Source organism: Paroedura picta, chromosome 1, assembly GCF_049243985.1.
Source record: "Paroedura picta isolate Pp20150507F chromosome 1, Ppicta_v3.0, whole genome shotgun sequence".
NCBI classification, from domain to species: domain Eukaryota; kingdom Metazoa; phylum Chordata; class Lepidosauria; order Squamata; family Gekkonidae; genus Paroedura; species Paroedura picta.
In genome coordinates this window covers 15,516,665-15,542,824 of record NC_135369.1, presented here as the reverse complement: position 1 = coordinate 15,542,824, position 26,160 = coordinate 15,516,665, and the positions used below count along the sequence as shown (strand labels likewise).

The window sequence follows — 26,160 nt, the reverse complement described above, 5'->3', positions numbered from 1 at the left end:
CGGTCCTAGAGGAGATCAGCCTGGACTGCTCCTTGGAAGGCCAGATCCTGAAGGCGAAACTGAAATACTTTGGCCACCTCATGAGAAGAAAGGACTCCCTGGAGAAGAGCCTAATGCTGGGAGCAATTCAAGGCAAAAGAAGAAGGGGACGGCAGAGAATGAGGTGGCTAGATGGAGTCACTGAAGCAGTAGGTGCAAGCTTAAATGGACTCCGGGGAATGGTAGAGGACAGGAAGGTCTGGAGGATCATTGTCCATGGGGTCGCGATGGGTCGGACACGACTTCGCACCTAACAACAACAAGCTTGCTGGATAGGTGAATCTGAGAGTCAAATCCCATAATAAATATAGTATTTATGTGGCAGGAAAGGGGGAGGGCATCTAGTATTGTCAGGGATCCTAAGCATGAAGCTGGCTTCCGTCAGCGTATGAATTCAGTTTATCCAGATAATCTGCAAGGTCATGAATGCTTCTGGCCCGTAGGTTTTGAAAAGGTTTTCAGAGGGAAGGGGGAGAATACGGTGATCATCCCATGCTAAATCGACTGTGTGCAACTGAGCAAAAAATCACCGCTTGTAAAACCATCCTGACTCACCTGTAACAACAGAGATGACTGGGAGGGGGTTGTGAAATTGTGCCTAGTCTTTAGGGCTGCCAACCTTGAGATCGCCTGGATTTGCAATTGACCTCCAGGCGACAAAGATTTGTTCTTCTGGAGCAAATGGCTGTTTTGGGGGGTAGACTCAATGGCATTATACCCTGCTCAGGTCCCTATTCCAACCCCAGCCTTCCCTGGCTCCACCTCCCGAAAACCTCCAGAGATTTCCCAGTCCCGAACTGGCAACCCTGCTGGTCTTTCTGACTAGATAGGTTCTAACCTGCCCATTCCCGACCCACCTCGGAAAAGTCTCACATGTTGGGGGAAGGGGGTGATTCTTTGAATGGGGAGGATTTTATCCCACCCGGAAGAAGCTGGCCATCTCTGCTTTAAGTTCATCCTGTTTTGTCCCCCTGCTGCGCTTATGGAAGAGCTTTGCTTTAGCCAGAGCTCTCCCTCAAAACAAGCCTGCGTTCATCAAACGAAAGCTGTCCCCGTTGTGATCAAAAAGCTTGATTGTCGTTGTTCTTTTTTAAAACAAACCTGATGTGTGTATAGGGTTGCCAGCCTCCGAGCGGGGCCTGCAGACCTCCAGGAATCACAGCAAAGATCAGTTCCCCTGGGGGAAAAAGATCAAGATGGGCAACCAGGTTTGTCTGCCTGCAGCTGCGGGAAAGCGCGAGAGTCCAGGAGCACCTTCAAGGCCAACAAAATTTGTGGCGGGGGAGAAGTTTTCCGGATTCATGGCTCACGGACCTGAAGAAGTGAGCTGTGACTCACGAAAGCGCCTCCCCTGCCACAAATTTTGTTAGTCCTCCAGGTGCTTCTGGACTTTTGCTTGTTCCTGAGGAAAAGGCGACTTGGACTCTACTGCATTTTAACCCACTGAGGTCCCTCCCTAAATTCCCCCCTTCTTAGACTTTACTCAAAATCTCCAGGAATTTAGCCCATATTGAGTTGACAACTCCGTTGATAAGTCTTTTTCTTTTTGGCCATTCATTCATAGATATTTTTCTTTTGTTCTGACGGATTGGATTGTATGTCTTTCGGGGCGGGAGGAACCATTAGGCTGCCCCAGTCTCAGAAGAGGGATGGTTCAGGCCCCGCTTGGGTGTCTGGGACCCTCCTGAACTTTCCGGGCGGTTACTGTGGCGAGAACCGTTGGCCTTCTCTCCTCTGTCTTCCTTTTTCCGGGTCACCGCCTTCCAAGAGAGGCGTCTCTGCCCGGCCGTCTAGACCACCCCTGTGAACCCTTCCTTGTTTGCAGCTGCTTGTGGGAAGCCGGCTTGTCTTGCTGCAGCCCGAGGGCTGTGCAAAGACATTTCCGGAAAAGCATCGGTTTGCTCTTTTTGCCTTCCTCCTTCCATCTGAGAAAGTCCCAAGGAAGTCCTTGTTCATTTGGCTGGGCAAAATGACACTTGCTCAGTGCCTTAAGCCTACTTTATTCTCTCTCGGGCTAGCCTGACTCCCATGTAGGGTTGCCAGCTCTGGGTTGGGACATGCCTGGAGTTTTGGGGGCGTGGATCCTGTGGGCTGTGTGGTGTGGCAAGGGAGGGGACCTCACTGGGGATATAATGCCACATTGTCCACCCACCCCATCCAGGGGAACTGGAGATGAGCTGTAATTCTGGGAGATCCCCAGGCCCTACCTGGAGGCTGGCAACCTCACTCAGATGGCTGTTCTGATGCTAAAGAAGAGCTCGGTATACCTCCTTGCCATAGGTTGGTTTAGAAAATGCTCCTGTGAGGTTTTATGCTCTTCATTTCCCACCCCTTCGAGGAGAGCATCTATCCCCCCACACCCGTCTCCCCATCCACTTTCCCACAGATCTGTGGGGCCGTGCTTTTATTTATTTATTTAAAACATTTTAATGCCGCCTTTCCACCTGCTCCAGGTCTTCAGAGCGGCCAACGTAAAAACATTTGAGCGGCTAGTAAGGTAAAGGTACAGGTATCCCCTGTGCAAACACTGAGTCATGTCTGACCCTTGGGGTGATGCCCTCTAGCGTTTTCATGGCAGACTCAATATGGGGTGGTTTGCCAGTGCCTTCCCCAGTCATTACCGTTTACCCCCCAGCAGCAAGTTGGGTACTCATTTTACCGACCTCGGAAGGATGGAAGGCTGAGTCAACCTTGAGCCGGCTGCTGGGATCAAACTCCCAGCCTCATGGGCAGAGCTTTCAGACTGCATGTCTGCTGCCTTACCACTCTGCGCCACAAGAGGCTTGAAGCGGCTAGTAATTGCATATAAAAACATGAAGAAAAATTCAGCATCAGATAAAAGCATAAAGAAAAATTCAACACCAAACACGCACGCAACTCGATTCTGCATTTTTAATTTGTTTGCTACGGTTGGCCCTTATGAGGGTGACAAAGTTGGTTTTTATTTTAAAAAAATAATATCTCTGACACGCTCCCTTTTCTTTCCCAAACGACTTTCTTTAACCCGGTTTTCTTTTCTCCCACTGCTTCATGCCAGTCTGGGGGGGAGAGATTGATGGACACCTTCTGAATGCCTTTCAAAGAGGAGGTTGCTAAGCGACCGGAGGTTGCCCGTTGCTATGGTCACTTGATGGGGTTTTGTTTTGAGGGGGGAAACCTTCCTCATGAATGGAGGGGGGGGGTTAGTGATAGGGCAGGCTAGCCTGGGGCTGAGGCAGGGGAGGGGGCAATCCCACACCCTACCCCTGTTAAACTCCTTGGACTGGGGTACAATTGATCCTTGTCAAGGCCTCTTTGTTCAGGAGGGCGGGGCCCATTCTCCGGGTAGAGGGGTTGGGTCGGACCCTTGGAGTCTGAGCCATTGCCTGGGGAGGCGGTGAACTCCCCCCACCCCTCCAGCAGTCTTTCGGAAGCAGCTGGAAAAACACTTGTTAGAGATGCTCCAGGCGGATCCTGCATTGAGCAGGGGGTTGGGCTGGATGGCCTCTATGGGCCCTCCCAACTCTACGCTTCTGCGATCTTCATTCAAAAACTATATTAATCCCAGATTAACAAGGGATGAACAACGCTGCTTCTACTCCATGTGTGAGAAGATTCACGGCAGGTGGCAGGCCTTTCTGAATTTATAATTCTCCTCCTGGGGCGAGGACATCTTGCTGGGTGAGATTCCACCGTCGGATCAAGGGAGGCAGGAACTTCACAGTTCTTCTTCCGGTCCCTAGGTGGCCTCACCCGGCCTCTTCAGTTCGGTTTCTGCCTAGGAGGGAGAGCAGTTGAGCTGAGAGATCCCGAATTGAATTCAGTCTATTCTTCTTCTATCTACTTCAGTCTGATCTACTTACCCTTTGTGGAAAATACCTTTGTGTTTGTTAGTCTTCGTTTGTCTCTCCTCTTCAAAAAAAAAAAAAAAAGAGAAAATCCTTCCCCCCCCCCACCTTCCTTGTTGAAGGCTCGGCTCTGGAGAAAGCCGCTAAAGGCAAACCTCCCTGCAAAGCCCCTTTGAGGCTCGGCTCTGGAGAAAGCCGCTAAAGGCAAACCTCTCTGTGAAGCCCCTTTGCCGGCTCCGCTCTGTGCCATGGCAGACGACCTCCTGTCCGACGGAGAACTGGAGGCACCGATGGAACCAACAGAGCAGGAGCACAAGATGCTGGAGGGCGCGCCACAGGCCGTCCCTAAACCAGCCACCGCGGAGCCAAGCCGCCAAGCGGCAAAACGCCGCAAGAAGACAGAAGCGCGGGAAAAAAGCAAGGAGAAGACGCGCGGCGGCCATTTTGACGAAAATCGGGCGGGAGGCTCCGCAGCTGCGGCCCGGTCCACGCTTGCTCGCGAGGAGACCGGAGCCGAGATGGAAGGAGAGGAGAGTCAATCCAGGGATACAGTAAGGCCCAGTGGGCAACATTTATTATCAAAAGAACTTATTGCTTGTATTTCAGAGGTGGTACAAGCACAGCTAGAGAAAAGGGAAAAAGGGCCTGAGGGGCACAGATATTACAGGCAGGCTTCCCCTGACTCAGAGAGGGAGGAATATGGGGATCTGCCCGAGCATAGACCTTCCTGGCCCACAAAGGCAGCGCGCAAAAGACCCCATTGGAGCCCTGATAGGGGGGATTATCCTTCCACAGCAGATGAATCCTCAGTTAAGGAAGATGGGGAATTTTTATCTGATGAAGAAGTGATTGAGATTATGGAATTACCTGAGGTATCCAAAAGATTTTTTAAACCAGAAGATTATCAGTATCTCTTATCAAAATGCCTTAATGCATTAGACTTAAAATGGAAACAGGGAACGAAGGATCCTGAGGATCAGGACCCCAGGAGGCCTTATGGCAACAAAGAATACTTTCCCCCAGAGGAGGATGTCCCTAGAAACTTTCCCCTACCAGTATTTTTCGAGAAAAAATTTAGAGCAGAATGGGAAAAGCCCATGGCAAACAGACAGTTGCCAGCGTATGCAAAAAAGCTGTACACGATGCCTGATTATGCAGAAGAAATCTTAAAAACACCAATTGTGGATGCCCCGGTAGTAGGGCTGCAATCCTATGGTCTTCTCTCGGAAGATGGCCAGGGAGCTGTGAGGGATGTAATGGATAAAAAAGCGGACTTTGCCTTACGTAAAACCCATGAAACCTTAGCTATGTCTATAAGAGCGTCCTCTATCGCATCAATTGTGTCAAGGGCCACAATCATGTGGGTAAAGAAGCTGATCCAGCTACTACCAGATCCAGATAAGAGAGTGGCAGAAGGAATGAATAGAGTGCTAAAAGCAGCCTGTTTTTCAGCAGATGCCACCCTAGATGCATCTATATTCAACGCCAGAGCCATGGCCACCGCGGCAGCAGCACGGAGAACACTGTGGCTGAGAGCATGGCAGGCGGACACCAAAGCAAAGTCAATCGTCACGGCGGATCCATTTCATGGATCCAAGCTCTTCGGGGAGTCCTTGGATAAGGTCCTCGTGGAGACACGTGATAAAAAGAGAGTAATGCCACGAAACCTGAGGAGAACAGATAGGCGGTTCTCCCAACTCACAGGTAACTCCTTTCGTTCCTTTGGTGCATACGGCAGACAGAGACAGGACAGGAGATCTGGCTGGCCCAACAACAGGCAGTCCTTCAGGGGTAGCTACCCCAACAGGTTCCAGAGAGGACACCCTCCTCCGAAACAGGAAAGAGACGGGAAGCCTCACAAGGCGTGACTCCGTCGTCCCAGTGGGAGGAAGGCTAGCCCGATTCTTGGAACAGTGGACAAGATACCAAGCGGACAGCTGGTCGTTGGAAATTATAGAAAAGGGCTACGCTATCGAATTCCTAAAAATCCCGCCAAACCACTTCCTACAGTCGCCCCACCCAAAATCCAAACAAAAGCTAGAAAGAACCCAAGCCGCCATACAACACCTGATAGACATCGAGGCAATAGAACCCGTACCTCACGGAGAGGAAAGGACGGGGGTCTACTCGGTGTTTTTCACAGTACCAAAATCCAACGGGGATTGGCGAGCAATCCTAGACCTAAAATTTCTAAATCGCTTCATAAAACTTCGTCATTTCAGGATGGAAACACTCAAGTCCATCACAGAGGCGATACAAAGAGGAGAGTACCTCACATCTCTAGACCTCACAGAAGCGTACCTGCATGTCCCGATCCGACATGGTCACAGGAAATTCCTCAGGTTCTGCGTGGGCCGGAATCACTACCAATACAAAGCTTTACCATTTGGACTCTCGACCGCACCCAGAGTTTTCTCAAAGCTGTTAATCGCACCGGTGGCATACCTGCGAAAGCAGGGAATTCACCTGCATCCGTATTTGGACGACGTGTTGCTGAGAGCCCAGTCCCGTCAGCAAGCGGTCAGCCACACCACTATCGCGATGCAAATCCTTCAAGACTTTGGATTCATTGTGAATCTCCAAAAAAGTTCCCTGACTCCGTCCCAGTCCCTTCAACACCTGGGAGTACAAATAGACACGGTAGCGTCCAGGCTCTTCATGATAGAAGAAAAAATACAAAAAACCAAAAGATTGGCAAATCAGATAATAAAGGGAAGAACGTCACCGCTGATGACGCTAGCAAGCATGATGGGCGTCTTAGTATCGAACCTCCCCACGGTACAATGGGGAAGACTACATTCCCGCCGACTCCAGGGCTTATTACGCCCATTCCAACACCAAATATCAATAAAACTGGACAAGAAGGTGAAGGTACCAATAGACGTCAAAACCAGTCTAACCTGGTGGGCCGACAACGCCAACCTGTCCAAGGGAAAGCTATTCGGTCCCAGGAAGGAAAAACAACTGTTCACGGACGCAAGTCTGAGAGGTTGGGGAGCCACGCTAGACACCCAATCAGCCCAAGGAAGATGGTCCTCAGAGGAGTCGAAACTCCCAATAAACATCCTGGAAATGAAGGCGGTGCGCAGAGCGTTACATCACTTCAGTTGTCAACTAAAGCACACTCACGTGTTGGTCAGAACGGACAACATAGCAACCAAAGCCTACCTGAACAACCAAGGAGGGTCCAAGTCCTCAAACCTTCACAGGGAAGCCATGCAGACCCTGGCCTGGGCGGAAGCCAACCTGTCGTCAATACGGGCAGAATACATAAAAGGAAAAGAAAACGTCCAAGCAGACTGGCTGAGCAGAGCGACGGTGTCCACAGCCGAGTGGCGGCTGAAACCGCAAATCTTCACTTGGGTGACATCAGTCCTCGGCCAACCAAGGCTGGACCTATTCGCGACAGCGGAGAACAGCCAGATGCCCAGATTTTTCTCCAGGTACTTCCACCCCTCAGCGGAGAACACAGATGCCCTGTTGGCCCAGTGGCCGGAGGGCCTGCTGTACGCCTTCCCCCCATTTCCGATAATAACACGCCTGCTGGCAAGAGTCAAGGAGCTCAGGGCGGAGGTGATACTGATAGCTCCCAGATGGCCTCGTCGACCGTGGTTCTCGACCCTAGTGCGCATGTCGGTAAGGGAACCTCTGCTGATACCAGTACAGCCGGACATGCTCCAACAAGGACCAATTTGGCATCCGGACCCGGAATGGCTTCAACTGACCGCCTGGAGGTTGAGCGGGGCCATCTCTTAACTGAAGGCTACAGTACAGAAGTAGTCGAAACGATTATGGCATCCAGACGCCAGTCCACCAATAGGATCTACAATGCCTCTTGGAAGGCGTTCGTTCGCTGGTGCAAAAGGAAGAAGGTGAATCACCTGACTCCAAGGCTGCGAGATGTACTGCAGTTCCTACAAGATGGTATGGCAAAGCGACTGAGGGTAGCCACCCTACGCCGACAGTTAGCAGCATTAGTATCTGTCCTTCCAAACTTTAAAGGAAAACCTATTTCCAAGCATCCTCATATTATCCGCTTCCTAAAAGGAGCCACCCAAATCCAGGGCCCAATTTCCCATAGGTTCCCCACTTGGAACCTGAATAAAGTCCTAACGGGAATGACCAAACATCCATTCGAACCCATAATGGACATATCCTTAAAACACCTGAGAATGAAGACGATCTTCTTAACGGCAGTGACATCGGCCAGAAGAATATCAGAGCTGGCAGCTCTATCGGTCAGAAAGGAACTCTGTATCTTTCATAAAGATAAAGTGGTTCTAAGAACGGATCCGGCCTTCAAGCCAAAGGTGCTATCCAGTTTCCATCTTGGTCAAGACCTAATCCTACCATCCTTTTGTCCGAACCCGGTTCATCCCAAAGAGATAACTTGGCACACCTTAGACGTGCGGCGAGCCTTAAAGGCCTATATTATCAGAACAGAGAACATTAGGAAGTCCGACTCATTATTCGTGTCAATTGCAGCTCCCAACCAGGGTTCGAAGCTATCCAGCAGGGCTATTGGTAGTTGCCTTAGAGCGGCAATTGCAGAAGCGTATGTGGCTCAGAAGTTGACCCCACCACGGGGTATTACAGCTCACTCAGTACGGAGCACAGCAACATCAGCGGCCTTGTTTGGCAGAGCATCGATTCTTGAAATATGCAGAGCAGCAACATGGGCTAACGCCTCAACATTCATTCGCCGTTACAAAATAGATGCGTACAGTTCAGCCGAAGCGGCTTTTGGGCGAAGAGTGCTGCAAAATGTAATCAACATAGATGACGATGGCCCACCCTAAATTCTGCGGACTGCTATGGGAGGTCCCAGCAAGATGTCCTCGCCCCAGGAGGAGAATGACCATTGAATACCTACCGTGAAGGGTCCTTCTCTCCTGGGGTATAAGAGGACATCTTGATCCCTCCCTGCCATCGTCAAGCAAAAAAAAAAAAAAAAAAAGGTTACCTGGCCGTAAGGCATTGGGAAGTTAACTCAGAGCAGAGTTTTCCGCACGTGTCTTGATATGTCATAATGTGCTGTTTCGTTTTGTTCACTGTGACATGTCTTTCGTTCTTCTCCTACTAAGAGGTTCCTAGGTTATATGTTATAGTTAAAAGAGTGCCTGCGATCAGCTATGGCAGTGGGCGAACTGAAGAGGCCGGGTGAGGCCACCTAGGGACCGGAAGAAGAACTGTGAAGTTCCTGCCTCCCTTGATCCGACGGTGGAATCTCACCCAGCAAGATGTCCTCTTATACCCCAGGAGAGAAGGACCCTTCACGGTAGGTATTCAATGGTCAATCTCTCCTGTCACTTTTCGGGTGTTCCGACCAGGTCCTCCAAAATGGGTTTTGTTAGCAAGCAGACTCTCCCCCCCCCCTCCAATGCCCCTGCTGATAATGACCCAAATGGCCTTCGAAATGGAGTCAATAATCTCTGCAGTTTGTCAGATGTCCCTTTCCTTGAAGGGAGTGAGAGTCCCTCTCTTGTTTTGTTTTTTTACTGTCCTGTGTCAGATCAAGGATACAATCAGCAGCACCCCCCCTTGGATGCTACTAAAAATCCTGTCAGCTGAAACCCCCCCCTTTAAAATCGGCAGCACATTTCACTTATAACTACAAGAAAAAGTGTAGTGAGAAATTCATTCATTCATTCATTCATTCATTCATTCATATACTGCCTTCCCCTAAGGCTCAGGGCGGTTCACATGGAATGTAAACAAAGAACAATACATCTAACTCTGTGACTATATCGAATAAAGGTAACAGTGAATAAAGGTAACAGTAATATTATTATTTTTATTTTATTTTATTTATATCCTGCCTCCCCCCGGAGGCTAGAGGCGGGTCACATGAAAACCAGTCCCCTAAAACAATAAAAGCACAATAAAGACATGATACAATTAATACAAAAGTTAAGACAAGAATGGCGGCAAAATTCAATATAACTAACCCAATTCCACACCCACTAAGAAGGGAAAGGGAGGGGGCAGGTGACAGACGCAACCGTCACATTTCATAGAATCATAGAGCTGGAAGGGGCCATGCAGGCCATCTAGTCCAACCCCCTGCTCAACACAGGATCAGCCCAAAGCATCCTAAAGCATCCAAGAAAAGTGTGTATCCAACCTTTGCTTGAAGACTGCCAGTGAGGGGGAGCAGTAAACAACAAATAACATTCTGACAGTAAACAATCTAACCGACTCATGGTTGGTCAGCATATGGGGTCAAGGGAGGGCTACTCAGGGGTCCAGTTGACGTTTAGCTTCAGTTGATCTCAACCAAATGCCTGGCGGAGGAGCTCCCTTTTGCAGGCCCTACGGAACTGTTTTGAGTTCTGTCAGGGCCCTGATCTCTTCTGGGAGCTCGTTCCACCACGTGGGGGCCAGGACAGAGAAGACTCTGGCCCTGGTTGAGGTCAAGTGGACCCCTTGAGTTCTCACTGGAGTTACAGATCAGCATGTTTTCCTGTTGGAAGAAGCCATTCTGGTGTGTAGCAGGCAGAATGTGGGGGGGGGGGGGGCTAACAGTTGCCATCCTCCAGGCAGGGTCTGGAGCCCTTCCAGAATTACAAATAAGCCCCAAATGAAAAGGATCCATCCAAAAGCTGAGATTTCTTCCCCTCCTCAAATCCCACCCTCCCCTGGTTCCACCCCTAAATCTCCAGGAAATCCTTGATCCATGCTTGGCGATCTTGGCGGTGGTGTCAGAGGGTAGCTCTGTTGATCTGGAATAGTTCAATTTGAGTCCAATCGAGACCAACAAGGGTTTGAAGGAGTGAGCTTTTGAGAATCAAAGCTCCATTCGTCAGACATATTGGAGTAGATCTGTCCTGATCAAATTGCAGCTACGCCGACCTCAAAGGGGTTTCAAGGCAAGAGACAAACAGAGGTGCTTGCCTCTGCACAGCAACCCTGGTAGCCTCTTCTTTGGTAGTCGACCCTGCTTAGCTGCCAAGATCCAGCTAGCCTGAGTTTAAATGACCTCTTTGCTTCAGAATTCAAATTCACTGGGCATCTTTGAGCCAGTCTCTCTCTTTTACCCTAACCTACCTGACAGGGTGGATCTTGAGGGCAGAAGATCTGAAAATCCACAGAACTGGGTTTGATTCCGGACTCCTCCTCCACATGCAGCCAGCTGGGTGACTGCAGGCCAGGCACAGTTCTGTCAGAGCTCTCTCAGCCCCACCTACCTCACAGGGTTCTGTTGGGAGAGGGAGGGAAGGCGATTGTAAACCGCTTTGAGACTTCTTGCTTTAGGATGCTTTGGGCTGATCCTGTGTTGAGCAGGGGGTTGGACTAGATGGCCTGTATGGCCCCTTCCAACTCTATGATTCTATGATTCTTTGGGTAGTAAAAAGTGGGGTTTAAAAAAACAGCTCTTCTCCCAACTTTCCAGCTTCTAGATCCCAGGGGAAAGGAGGCTCAAAGCAGGCTATAGAGAGGAGAGGAAGTGATAGGATCAGCCTTTATGATCTCCGCTAATCTAGCCTAGATGTTAGGCTATAGATTCTTGAAGGAGGTTGCCTTCCTGAGAAGGGTTTTTCTTTTCCTTTTCCTTTTTTTTTTTTGCAAGCATGTGTCTAACTAGCAGTGATATTTTGTCTGTCTGCAGCTGGGGTCAGACTGGCTGACCTCTTGGGACTCCCTAGCCAAGGATGTTTCTGCTCAGCATGTACGCATTGCCAGGGCTGGTTCTGAGCCAGTCGCCTGCCAGGTTGCTGAGCTGCTTACAAGCCTGATAATAGCCTTGGGAAGGATTAGGCTGGCGATGTTTGCGGCTTCCTTAAGTTCCTTATCCTCCTCCTCCCTTCATAAAATACACAAACTATTATGCCGTGCCAAGAATCGAACCACAGAGATGCATGGCATGCATGCACGTGCCTAGGGTTGCCAGCCTCCAGGTGGGGCCTGGGGATCTCCCAGAAGTCCACTGGTGTGATCTCCACTGCGAGAGGTCAATACCCTTAAGAGGAAATGGCTGCGTTGGAAGGCGGGCTCTCGGGCATTCTATCCTGCCAAAGTCCCTCCCCTCCCCAGGCTCCACCCCCAAAGCTGAGCATGCCTCAGAGGTCGAACTGCAGCGAATAAAATATGTATCAAGAGGAGTTTGTTTATTATATGGTGTGCGCAGTAATGTAATTAAGAACGTAGGACCTGAATTAAAAATAACTGATCATCAGTTTTATGTAAGCTACTATGAATCTGAAGCTAAATACCAAATGGCCAACACAAGACCTTACGTGATTTGGCCTTAAAGCCCTTCTTCAGCAGTTAATAGTAGACAGCATAGTTTTTAGAAACACAACTGGAAAATAAGCAATATAGATCAGCTCTGATGAGGTGATGTTATCTCATGTGTGATTTGATGCTTGCTTGCTCATTCATTCATTCATTCATTCATTCATTCATTCATTCATTCATTCATATACCCCCTCCTGGCAGGCCAGCTCATGGTGGTGTATGACATCAAATAAACAGGAGTATAATTAGAATAATTAATAACTGATTAAAACCATTTAAACCCATGTCTATAACTAACAGCATATCAATTACAGCAATTATTTCTAGCGCTGTCCCTTTGAATAGGTCTCCTACCAGATTAGGTTGTTGACATGGGAGTGTTTTTTAGGGAGGGGGGCTGCTACAGGATCCCTGGCTCCAACCAAAAGCTTGGCAGAAGAGCTTCTTCTAGCCAGCCTTGCGGAACTGCAACAGTTATAAAGCTAGTGCAGGGTAACTGCTCCCACATCCCTTGTCCTCAGATACTATAATCTGGTCCAGAATTTCGGGTACTTCCGGATGTGTCTGTCGTTGTCAACTAGCGATAAGTCACAGTCCTTCCCCCTTCTCCTTTGCATTTCCCACCCACCCCCAAGCCTCCAGGATTTTCCCAGCCTGGTGTTGGCAACCCGGCCATCTCTGCTGCAGCAGCTACTGGCAGAGTGAGAGAAAGGGCAATCATCAGGCTTCAGGCCTTCTTCGAATCTCCAGCCCAAACAGATTTTAGCCTCACATTCTTCAGTTTAGAGATGGGAGTCCTCAAGCACAAATGATGTAAAGGTGTGGTGGCCAACTTCCAGGTCGGGCCTGGAGAGCCCCCAGAATTACAGCTCGCCTCCAGACCACAGACATCAGTTCTTCTGTAGAAAATGGCTGCTTTGGAGGGTGAAGTGGGTGGCATCGTGCCATGGTGAGGCACCTCCTTTCCCAAGCTCCACTAGACTCAGGTTGTACCCCCAAATCTCCAGGAATTGAATCATAGAATCATAGAATTGGAAGGTACCTCATGGGCCATCTAGTCCAACCCCCTGAACTATGCAGGACACTTACTACTCTCTCGCTCATCCCCTGTAACCTGCCACCCCCTTGAGCCTTCACAGAATCAGCCTCTTCGTCAGATGGCTCTCCAGCCTCTGTTTAAGAATCTCCAAAGATGGAGAACCCACCACCTCCCGAGGAAGCCTGTTCCACTGAGAAACCGCTCTAACTGTCAGGAACTTCTTCCGGATGTTTAGATGGAATTTCTTTTGCATTAATTTCATCCCATTGAATCTGGTCTGTCTCTCCAGGGCAAGGGAGAACAATTCTGCTCCATCCTCTACATGGCAGCCTTTTAAATACTTGATGGTTATCAGTCGTCTCCTCAGTCGTCTCCTCTCTAGGCTAAACAGACCAAGTTCCCCCAATCTTTCTTCATAGTCTTGGTCTCCAAACAACTCACCATCTTTGTTGCCCTCCTCTGGACACGCTCCAGTTTGTCTACATCCCTCTTCAACTGGGGTGCCCAAAACTGAACACAGGACTCCAAGTGAGGCCGAACCAGAGCAGGGTAAAGCGGGTACCATCACCTCCCGTGATCGGGACATGATATTCCATTTGATACAGCCCCAAATCCCATTTGCCTTTTTAGCCACTGAGTTACACTGCGGACTCATGTTCAATGTATGATCTACTAAGACTCCTAAATCCTTTTCGCACATGCTACTGCCAAGACAAGTCTCCCCCATCCTATTTTGCTTTATTTGGTTTTTCCTACCTAAATGCAGAACTTTACATCTGTCCCTATTGAACTTCATTTTATTCAGTTTACCCCCCTTCTTAAGAGCCTCTTGTGGCGCAGGGTGGTAAGGCAGCGACATGCTGTCTGAAGCTATCTGCCCATGAGGCTGGGAGTTCAATCCCAGCAGCCGGCTCAAGGTTGACTCAGCCTTCCATCCTTCCGAGGTCGGTAAAATGAGTACCCAGCTTGCTGGGGGGTAAACGGTAATGACTGGGGAAGGCACTGGCAAACCACCCCGTATTGAGTCTGCCATGAAAACGCTGGAGGGCGTCACCCCAAGGGTCAGACATGACTCGGTGCTTGCACAGGGGATACCTTTACCTTTACCCCCCTTCTCGAGCCTATCAAGATCATCCTGTATTCTGTTGCTGTCTTCAGTTGTGTTTGCTACCCCTCCCAGTTTAGTATCATCTGCAAATTTAATAAATATCCCCCCTAAACCCTCTAATTGCCCAAGGTTGACTTTGTGAAAAGTCTGGAGCTCTTCTGGGAAAGTTGGGTGGTTCTGGTCGTACTTGCATTGAAATCATTTCTGACAAAAATCATACCCTACTTGCAGGTGCTCATCCAATCTCCTCCTAAAAACTTTCAACGGAGAAGACTCCACAATCCTTGGAGGCAGGAGATTTCAGCTTCAGCCAGCCCTCACTGTCAGAAAATGCTTTTTCATATTTAAGTGGAACCTCCTTTTCCATTATTTGAACCCATTCCTCCTTGTCCCTAAAGCTGCAGGAAACAAATTGGTTCCCTCTTTGACAAGTCAGCCTTTTACGTTATTAAACACAGCTGGCCATATTGGCTCTCTGTGGATGGTCATGCACACTTATAATAGGTCCGTCAGGTCCGGCTTTGGGAGTTTCTGGAGTTGTGGGCAGGCGGGGAGTTCATCATGTCACTCTAGGGTTTAAGTTTCTCCCAGACTCTGTGGTATACCGGAGAGTCCCTACACCAAAGTCTGCCATTTCTTCTAGGGGAACGGATCGGTGTATTCTGGAGATTAGTGTTAATTCATGGTATAGGCCATGCCCCAAATAGAGGCTGGCCATCCTATACAAAGATGTTCTTTATTTTGTTCTGGAATCAGAAAAACCTGGAGATTTGAGGGCGGGACCTGTCAGGGCAGGGTTTAATGGAGGGACCTTGATAGAGTACAAAGCCATGTAGTCCACCTTCCAAAGCAGCCATGTTCTCCAGGGAAAGTGGAATAAATGTTTAAAATAAATAAATGATTGATAGAGCCTGGAGATAAGGCGATCTCTAGGCCCCTCCTGAGGTGGGCCACAGATTCTTTCTCTTGTCTGCCCCATGAGGCACAGCCAAAGCGGCCATATTTCCCGCCTGTTGCTTGGGCCACGGGAGACAATCGGCAGCCCCAAGCCGAGATACTGCTGTAAGCACAGATTCAAATAAGTAGCCGTGTTGGTCTGCAGTAGCACAACAAAAACAGAGCCCAGGAGCACCTTTAAAACCGACAAAGATTTATTCAAGGCGTGAGCTTTCGAGTGCAACCGTAGTTCACAGTCTGACGAAGAGTGCTTGCACTCGAAAGCTCACGCCTTGAATAAATCTTTGTTGGTCTTAAATGTGCTACTGGACTCTGATTTGATTGTACTGAAAGCACAGGCAAGCCCCTTTGTGGTTTCCGGTCCAGAACAAAGCCAGCCTGAAGAAAGGGGTGGGGAGGGGGGGTCCACCCCATCTTTGCTTCACCTACCCGCCCCTGCCTTGCATAGCCTTTCTATTTGTCTTCCGCCCGCCCGTAGAAAGGGCCACTGTGTAACACTTAATGTCTGTTTAATTGACCCCTCACCCAGCACCGCCAGGCTGGGGCCAGCCTCTGGCTTTTGTTCCCATGGCGGTTCCCAGCCTCACAAAAGCGAGGCCGTCCCTTCCCCGGAGGGAGAAAAGAGCCACCAGCCTCACGCTGAGGGAGAAGGGAGCAGGCCCCACGGGAGGGACGGAGCCAAGCTCGCCATCTTTTGAAAATGGGAGCTTGTGGAGAGGGGAAAGGGATTGTGTGGAGCCCTGTACTTGGGGGAATGCCAGTCCTCCAGGGTTGCCAACTCTGGGTTGGGAAATTCCTGGAGGTTTGACGGCGGAACCTGAGGAAGGCGGGGCTGGCCATAGGGGTTGTCCTCCAACACAGCCATTTTGCCCAGGGAGACTGGTCTCTGTGGTCTGGGGAGCGGCCTTATTTCCAGGAGATCGCCAGACTTCACCTGGAGGTTGGCAACCATGTACTAAGCCCAGAGAGCGGCTTGGGTTGAGCAGGACACTGTTTATCCATGAACCGGAAAGCTGGGCATTTGACATCTTTAAAAAAAAGAAAAGATAATGGATTCTTATTAGGGAATGCCAGCATTCCTCTACTCCATCCCCCACCACTCTGTGGATTAGCAGGGGGGATATGGCCAGTTTTGGCAAATAACCCAAAGTGATGTCACCTCAGTGAAGTGGAACTCTAGGATTTGCGCCAAACTCTCTGGATTTACAATAGAGTTTGGGCAAATCCTAGATCAGGGGTAGTCAAACTGTGGCCCTCCAGATGTCCATGGACTACAATTCCCAGGAGCCCCTGCCAGCGAATGCTTCTCTGATTAACATTAATACTTTGATTTGTATGACTGCCCCTCTCCGCATAGGGTGGTTTACAACAATTAACAAGGCAACATTTTAAAAAGCAGCATTATAAACCATTAAAAACTCTTAAACGCTGTAGCTGCCAGATTCGGATTGACTCTGATTCCCTTCTCGGTTCTGGGTGGGGGTTCTGGAAGGGATGGGCCTTTTCTGATATGTTGTTAATTAGAGTGCCAAATTCTGTGTTAGCCACGTATGGATGGAATTATGGGAGCTTCGTCAGCTATGAAGTTGATGAGGCAATCAGACTGCTTCCGTTTCTGGTTTGACGCTGTTTCAGCTTTTCAAATTTGAGCTCAGGCCAAAAACCCAAAAAGCTTTTGTAGCCTGTTTGGCCCACCTCTGGAACCGGTTCTGCTCCTGGAATCCTCATTCATGTTTTGTGGTGCTTGTTTGAAGTGTGGTTTGGGATGGGTTAACGTGTCTAGCCTGTTTTCATTGTCAGCCTCGATATTGAGAAGCATGCATGAAATCAGAAATAATACTAGCTTTTGTAATTACTGTGAATTTCTCCTTAACCCTTAGCAGGGGTGGCCAAACTGTGGCTCGCCAGATGTCCATGGACCACAATTCCCATGAGCCCCTGCCAGCAGGGGCTCATGGGAATTGTAGTCCATGGACATCTGGCAAGCCACAGTTTGGCCACTCCTGCCTTACAATAATAGACCGTAGTTCTGCTAGGGTGCTGTCCGGCTTACACGGTTTTAAAAGGCGGGCATACAGATTTATAGAGTGGGAGAAGCCAACTGTTGACCAAATGGTACCTCCATATTTAAGGGCTGTATGCTTTCCTATATAAGTTGCTGGGGACTCCTGCATGGCGTGTCTGTTGGCAGCTGGATGTGCTGCAACGTACAACAAGTTGTTAGGCTAGGTGAACCTTTTGGTCTCATCCAGTAGGGCTCTTCGGCAAATCAGAACCTCCATGTTTAGGGGCAGTCTACCTCTGAAATACCAGGTACAACAGGGGAGGGAGGCTATTGTTTTTATGCACTGCTTGAGGGCATAATAGAATGCTCACTTACAAGTAATGTCTGCTTCTGTTCTTCTGCCTCTGCTTTCCAATCCTTAAGAACAGGGCTAGTCAACCTGTGGTCCTCCTGAGGTCCATGGACTACAATTCCCATGAGCCCCTGCCAGCACAGGTTGACTGCCCCTGCTTAAGAAAGAATAATCCAAAATTTATGTGTCTGTCTTAAAAATAATCTTAACATGCTCCCGATTTGTCCAGTTGCACTGAGTGTATTATTGCCCCCTCTCCCCTTTTCTTCCTCTGGACTAGTCACTTGAATTTTTAAAACCTTTCCTAGTAACGAGCCCCCAGTTCTGTTCCGGCTCGAGGATCGCTGCTAAAAGTCTGACTTGCTCGATGGTACGGGAATCCCTGACTGTGATTTCTCACGTGTCGCGCAGGTCGGGTGCGGGTCTACCAGGGCGCCTCTCTCCGGATTGACCACCTGCGTGCCGAAGACCAAGGCTGGTATGAGTGCCGGGTGCTCTTCCTCAACCGACCCAACAGCGACGACGAGTTCCAGAACGGCACCTGGATCCACCTGACTGTCAATTGTACGTACAGGATATTTATGAACCTACTGCGTGTTCAGCTCCTGAAGGGACTGGCATCAGTTTAAAAGCAGTGGTGGCAGGAAAAGTGCCATCAAGGTGCAGCTGACCCTGTAGGGCACGGGTGGCCAAGCTGTGGCTCTCCAGATGCCCATGGACTACAGTTCCCATGAGCCCTTCCAGCAGTATAGGAATTGTAGTCCATGGACATCTGGAGAGCCACAGTTTAGCCACCCCTGCTGTAGGGCAAGAATCCCTGCTGTGGTGCCCACCAAGAGCTTTTAGAAAGAAGGTGGGTCCAGATGGGAGTTTTGCTTCTGATTGGCTACTGGAGATTTGATGGACTGTGCAGATTTTTTTTTTAAATTAAGTTGCTTTGGCTGCAGCTGCTCCATAACACAGGGTTCCTTACTGTGTGACTCAGGGTAAGCTGCAGCAATCCTTCTGTGGCCGGTTATACCTTTGGTGGCTTGGCCCCACCGTCTTAGGCCAGAGTTCCAAAGGCCCCTGCAGGCTCAAGTTGGTTTAAGACCTCTACTGTGGGATGTTCAGAGCAAGAGACCCCTGCCCCTTTGTGGCAGCCCTGGAATTCCACGGTGGTCCCCCGTCCAAGTGCCCCCAGCACTGACCCCTGCCTAACTTCCAGACTTGATGAGATTGACCTGACACGGGCCAGCCAGGACAGGGCCCTGGGGCATTAACCAGGGGGTTGAGCAGGGGGTTGGACTAGATGGCCTGTATGGCCCCTTCCAACTCTATGATTCTATGATTAAGAAGAACCCATGCAGAGAGCGATTGAAAGTATGGGGTTAGACCAGGGCTCAAAGAAGAGGGTTCTCAGAGAGACCGGATCCGGGCAGGGTGTGAACATGGCCTGGCTGCTAGTTCTTTCGAGGCCTGTGTCTTCTGGCAGCCGTTTGGTCCAGATGACAAACAAAAAGGGAGGAGAAACCCCATCTAAGAAAACAAATCAGGGACCTGAACGGTGAACAACAAATATATATTATATATATTAAAATCACTGTGCAATATTGTACGTAAACTTGCAGTTGTTGCTACCATAGACCAAACGCATTTCAACCCAGGGGTCTTCATCAGTGGTCCAGTGGTCCAGCACACACATAATAATAGGTAAAGATAAATGTATCCCCTGTGCAAGCACCGAGTCATGTCTGACCCTTGGGGTGACGCCCTTTAGCGTTTTCATGGCAGACTCAATACGGGGTGGTTTGCCAGTGCCTTCCCCAGTCATTACCGTTTACCCCCCGGCAAGCTATCAGGAAAAAATGTTTCGCAGTCAAGAGTAGTTCAGCAGTGGAATAGGCTGCCTAAGGAGGTGGTGAGCTCCCCCTCACTGGCAGTCTTCAAGCAAAGGTTGGATACACACTTTTCTTGGATGCTTTAGGATGCTTAGGGCTGATCCTGCATTGAGCAGGGGGTTGGACTAGATGGCCTGTATGGCCCCTTCCAAATCTATGATTCTATGATTCTAAGCTGGGTACTCATTTGACCGACCTTGGAAGGATGGAAGGCTGAGTCAACCTTGAGCCAGCTGCTGGGATCGAACTCCCAGCCTCATGGTCAGAGCGTCAGACTGCAAGTCTGCTGCTTACCACTCTGTGCCACAAGAGGCTCTGTACACATAATAATACAGTATATAATAATAAGACTTGATTGGTGGCATAAGAATCTTCCAACATGGAACTCCCAACAATATGTCATAATTATTTGAGACACGGAGCGCACAATCAAAAACCAAAGTAGTCAAGAACCACCATTCTTGTCCAGGTTCAATCCTGAGTGTGCATCCTCATGTGTACGGTGGTCATACTATGTGCAGACAATACGTTCAATTGCGCACAGACTCTGATTCTTGTGGTTTAATGTGGTTTTTCATTTGCTTCATCTGCACAATATAATAAAGATTTGCATTTTATTCTTAACTGGGGATGGGGACAAGACCTGTTGCATTCAGGAATGCTATGGGTGCTAGATTAGGGGATGGGGTGGAGGAACTCTACAGATGGCCTCTCTCTCCCCCCAGGACCTGGAAAGGCTGCAGGTTGGAGGCCCCAGGGAAGGGAACTCACTGCCGGGGCAGCTCTCACGCAGCAGGGATCTGAGGGAAACGGAAGGAGTAAGGAGTGGTCAGGGGTGGAGGACGGAACGTGATTGGCAGGCTGCTGGACAGACAGGCATGCTGGTTGGAGGAGGAGGCACTCAGGGGAGGGACAGCCGCCTTGAGTGGGTGTAAAACCATGAGACCAGCTCCTCCTCCAATCCCTTACCAGAAATATATAGTACAGAAGCTGTATATTTGTTGCTCAATCTTTGGGTTCCTGACTTGTTTTCTCAGGCCTTTAAGGGACTCAAATCTTACTCTTTTACTGCAGACCAGCTCGGACACCCACCTGAAACCAGTTCTACAGAGAGCTTGTTTTCTCTCTTTTTTCCTATTAATAAACTTGAGTGGGGGAGGGGGAGGTTTGTCCTGTGAAACTCACAAACAGGAAGTTTGGAAAAGGCCGGAGTGAGCCCTTTGGTTCCATAAGGTATTTCAGAATTCACGACGGGAGCTTATGGAACTCATTGCTTCAGTGTGAGGAGATGGACCTCTAACTGGGATGGCTGTCAAAAAAGGAGAAGAGGCAATTTTGCTGGAAGGGGGAGGGGTAAGCATACATGGGGTTATGAGCCAAACACATCTAAATGAAGCCTCCATGCTCTCGAGCAGTGTACCAGGATACCAGGAGGAGGAGGAGGAGGAGAAGGAGGAGGAGAAGGAGAAGAAGAAGAAGAAGAAGAAGAAGAGTTGGTTTTTATATGCAGCTTTTCTCTACCAGGAGTCTCAAAGCAGCTTCCAATTGCCTTCCCTTTCCCCTCCCCACAACAGACACCCTCTGAGGTGGGTGAGGCTGAGACAGTTTTATCAGTGCTGTGGCGAGCCCAAGGTCACCCAGCTGGCTGCATGTGGAGGAGCGGGGAATCAAACCCGGCTCACCAGATTAGAAGTCCGCACTCCTAGCCCCTACACCAGCTGGCTCTGGGATGCTGGGGGCAAAGAGCACAGGAGTGCTGCTGCTTTCCTGCATTGCTTGCGGGAACCTGGTTGGCCTCTGTCAGAACGGGCTTCTGCAACAGGCGACCTTTTGTCGTTTTATGCAAGGTTGCTCTTCTGTTTTGAATGGAAACAGCATACCCAGTCAAATCCGGGCTGCTATAAAAGAGAGGAATTGCCCCCAACACTAGCCTCGCCCCAGACTGTAAAATCTGGGCGCAAACCAGAAGGCTGGGGTGGACTTTGAGACGGTGGCTGTTCCCTAACTGAGCAGTTTATTGGCATGGGCTTATCTGTCTCTTTTCAAAACGTGTTGGCACGCCAAGAGAGCTCACAAAAACAAGCAGTGAAAAGAGGGAAAGAAATGCAAAACGGGAACGCCATTAATTTTTGTATTGAGGACGGCTTTCCTGAATTGGGAAGCCGAGCAGGTATTTTCCAGGCAGATGCTGCCGAGAAACTCACAAGCAGACCCAAAGACTGTGTCCCTGATGTTCTCACGGACTGTGGTATACTGCCCCTGTTCATAGTGGGTCTACTTAAGTCTCAAGTCTGCTGATAGGTCGGTCCTTAAAAGGGGAGGGGGAGATGTTCCCTCAGAACGGACCCCTTCTGCAGTTGGTGAACCATCCCTGGGCAGGCAGGGAGGGGGGCTCTTGGTAGGTGGTCATTCAGTCCTTAGGCATGTAGATAGATGGGTGTGAACCCATGAATTGACTGTACGGTGACTCGCTCACCTGGTATGAAGGAAGTGGACATAGCATGTGGTCAGGGTAGGCTGGTAGACCGTCCTGGGGAAGAGCTGGTGGGTCATGGTACATGTTGACACCAATAGTATGGGGAAGTGTAATTCTGGAGGAACAATTTAGGCTGCTAGGCAGAAGAAATGAAATGCTGATTCTGTGAATTTAGGCAGATTGTGAGTGGGTGGGCAGAAGGGATTGTGTCGGTGCTTGGCTCTTGTGGCCCTAGGGAAAAGCTGATCGCCACCTTGGGGTCAGGAGGCAAATTTCCTCTAGGCAAGCTGCTTGAGAGCAAATAGGCTCCATTTAGGTGTGTTTGGCCAACAGCCCCTGGTATGCTTACCCCCCCCCCTTCCAGCAAAATATTCTTTTCTTTTAAACCATCCCAGTTAGAAGTCCATCCCCACACACTGTGGCAATGTGTATTCTGAAATGTCTTCCGTTGTGTATTCTGAAATGTCTTATGGAACTACAGGGCTCCCTTAGGCCTTTTCCAGGGATTTGGGGGGTGGGGGTGGAGGTGAATCATGTGGGCAAGGAATTAGGGTCACTGTGGGCAGGCAGGTGGTTGTGAATTTCCTGCATGGGTTTGGACTAGATTACCCTGGAGGTAATGAGCCTCTTGTGGCGCAGAGTGGTAAGGCAGCTGTCTGAAAGCTTTGCCCATGAGGCTGGGAGTTCAATCTCAGCAGCCGGCTCAAGGTTGACTCAGCTTTTCATCCTTCCGAGGTTGGTAAAATGAGTACGGTAATGACTGGGGAAGGCACTGGCAAACCACCCCGTATTGAGTCTGCCATGAAAACGCTGGAGGACGTCACCCCAAGGGTCAGACATGACTCGGTGCTTGCACAGGGGATACCTTTACCTGACCCTGGAGGTCCCTTCCAACTCTATGAGACTCAAGGCCAGGACCTCCAAGGTGGCCTTCTCAGAAGTGTTCCACGCACAGGGGCAGTTAGACAGGCACAAATTAGGAGTCTCAACGCATGGATGACACAACAGCATCGAGAGGAAGGGTTTTGGTTTGTTGTGAGGCACCGGGATGCTTTTTGGAACAACCAGGACCCGCCTGAAAGAGACAGCCTCCGCTTGTCCAGGGAAGGAATCGGGCTGCTGGCATTTAAAACCAAAAAGGGGGCAGTTTTAAAACTAATCTTGGATTAAAGCCCACAGGAGACGAAACGTCTCTGGTGTGGGGTGGCTCATCTCTAAGGGGATGGGGGAAATCAACCAGGACCAGCCACGGAGGGGACGGCAAACAATATGGACTGTCCAGCAAGGGCCACCCACCGGCAGAAGGCTGCAGGCCTAACGTGTCTGGGAATTGGAGAGGTTTTTATGCTACAAGCAAAATGAGGATGCTTTAGGATGCATCGGGCTGATCCTGCGTTGATCAGGGGGTTGGACTAGATGGCCTGTGTGGCCCCTTCCAACTCTATGATTCTATGAGGGAGCCGGAACGTTTTGTGTCAGAGTTACAGAGACATTGTGAGATGAGGAAAATCGACGGGAGGAGTAACATTTTGGCTTTATGTCAATGCTGCGGCCTTCTTCTCGGGCACCAAGGCCCAGTCCCCGTGAACAGGTATTTTCAAAGCGGGTGTCTAGAATCTTGAGAACATCTCGCTCCACTCCTTCAAGCAACGGGGCAAAAGTTCTCCTTAGACAAAAATACAGGAAAACGTACAAGATACTGATAGGGTGAAAGGCAGGGGTAGTCAAACTGTTGCCCTCCAGATGTCCGTGGACTACAATTCCCAGGAGCCCCTGCCAGCATTCGCTGGCAGGGGCTCCTGGGAATTGTAGTCCACGGACATCTGGAGGGCCGCAGTTTGACTACCCCTGGTGAAAGGAAAGCCGAGTTGTATTTTTAACATCTGCTAAGTGCAAAGAATGAGATACGTTTTCAGGAAAAACACCTTCCTCGCCAACAACCCTCTAATTCCTCATCATTTACATCAGTGTTTAAAGCTATCTCTTGATTTTTAATCTCCAAATGGTAATAGTTTAATCTTGGCCAGAGGCTCACAATAGAATGTAATTGATGAAAACGGATATTATCTGGATGCCGTTCTGGCAGAAGCCCTGCTGATTAAAAGACAAAGGAAAGCACAATGGAAGGACACACTTTGCTTTGGATTTATAGTTTATCATATTGCCATTGGGATAGGCCTCCCCTTTTCTTCTTGGCTAACTGTATAGACTGTCCTCCATTGCTATTGTTGTTGTTGTTAGGTGGGAAGTCGTGTCCGACCCATCGTGACCCCATGGACAATGATCCTCCAGGCTTTCCTGTCCGCTACCATTCCCCGGAGTCCATTTAAGTTTGCACCGACTGCTTCAGTGACTCTATCCAACCACCTCGTTCTCTGTCGTCCCCTTCTTCTTTTGCCCTCGATCGCTCCCAGCATTAGGCTCTTCTCCAGGGAGTCCTTACTCCTCATGAGGTGGCCAAAGTACAATTGCTATTGTACCAATTTAAGAATGAAAATATGGCTCTTTCAATAAATGGCTCATATATGCTTATAAAATATACCTTCACTAGTATTTTATGTAAAGAAGAAGAGTTGGTTCTTCTATGCCGCTTTTCTCTACCCGAAGGGGTCTCAAAACAGCTTACAGTCACCTTCCCTTTCCTCTCCCAACAACAGACCCCCTGTGAGGTGGGTGAGGCTGAGAGAGCCCTGATTTCACAGCTCGGTCAGAACAGCTTTATCAGTGCCGTGGTGAGCCCAAGGTCACCCAGCTGGCTGCATGTGGGGGAGCGCGGAATCAAACCCTGCTCGCCAGATTAGAAGTTCGCACTCCGAACCACTACACCAAGCTGGCTAAAAGGTTACAAAAAAGTAAAAAAGCACAAAAAGCAACAGTATTCTTTATAAGAAATAGAACTATCTAAATGTCGAAAACGTATAAAGCAGGGGTAGTCAAACTGCGGCCCTCCAGATGTCTATGGACTACAATTCCCAGGAGCCCCTGCCAGCATTTGCTGGCAGGGGCTCCTGGGAATTGTAGTCCACGGACATCTGGAGGGCCGCAGTTTGACTACCCCTGGTATAAAGCATCAGGTAATCACTCCTTCAGCACAGTGGTTCCCGGATGTGAGTTGTTTCGGACGGCTAGGGAGGGACAGGTGGGAGGTGGAGTAACTCTGCCTGTCAGAGACGGTACACAGTCCAGTAAAACTGAGAACATACGAAAAATAGAATCGCTTGCAGAAAAGCTGTGGGTGAGAACTGCCTGCCAAAAGGAAGCTTAAGTCTGCGAGTTTGTTATTGGCCACCCGATCATAGGTTAGAGGATGATGTAAAAACAACAGATGGGTTAAGGAAATAACCGTGGCCAAAATACGTGACTGGATCAATATGTGTTCAAGTCAGGAGAAAGAGATTGGTTTTCCAGGTGCTCTTAATGGTGGTGCCATAGAGCAGGTGGGTGTGATTCTGGACTTGGCTCAAGACCTGGCAAGAGAGGTAAACAAGACAGAAACAGTGACATAATGCTTTTAAGCTTAGCATTTATGTAAGTAGGGAGTTACCCCCAAAGACTAACTCAACCACGGGTAACTTTAGAGGGGGTAAAGTCTCTCAAATTGGGGGGGGGGGAGCTTGAAAAGAAGAAACTGAAAGGAAAGATGAGGAGGGTCAAATCCCTTTGGGAAGCTCAGAGACTATTTAGAATCATAAAATCATAGAGTTGGAAGGGGCCATACAGGTCATCTAGTCCAACCCCCTGCTCAATGCAGGATCAGCCCAAAACATCCTAAAGCATCCAAGAAAAGTGTGCATCCAACCTTTGCTTGAAGACTGCCAGTGAGGGGGAGCTCACCACCTCCTTAGGCAGCCTATTCCACTGCTGAACTACTCTGACTGTGAAATTTTTTTTCCTGATATCTAGCCTATATCATTGTACTTGTAGTTTAAACTCATTACTGGGTGTCCTCTCCTCTGCAGCCAACGGGAACAGCATCCTGCCCTCCTCCAAGTGACAACCTTTCAAATACTTAAAGAGGACTATCATGTCCCCTTTTCTCAAGGCTGAACATTCCCAAGTCCCTCAACCTACCTTCATAGGGCTTGGTCCCTTGGCCCCAGATCATCCTCGTCGCTCTTCTCTGTACCCTTTCAATTTTATCTATGTCCTTCTTGAAGTGAGGCCTCCAGAACTGCAGTCCTGAAAGCTTATTTAAAGCTTACAGTCCTGGAAGCTCAGGTGAAAGGCATACCACAGGTT

At 49.3% G+C, this 26,160-nt stretch overlaps 1 protein-coding gene across 2 annotated transcripts in view; it reads left to right on the top strand.

The window, feature by feature from the left end:
- Window positions 1-26,160, top strand: part of IGSF9 (immunoglobulin superfamily member 9) — an 88,657-nt gene that overhangs the window by 32,141 nt on the left and 30,356 nt on the right. For both annotated transcript variants that reach the window (XM_077323399.1, XM_077323391.1), the window contains exon 4: window positions 17,977-18,129. In XM_077323399.1, the coding sequence (XP_077179514.1) occupies window positions 17,977-18,129 (153 nt within the window). The remainder of the gene's footprint in view (window positions 1-17,976; window positions 18,130-26,160) is intronic.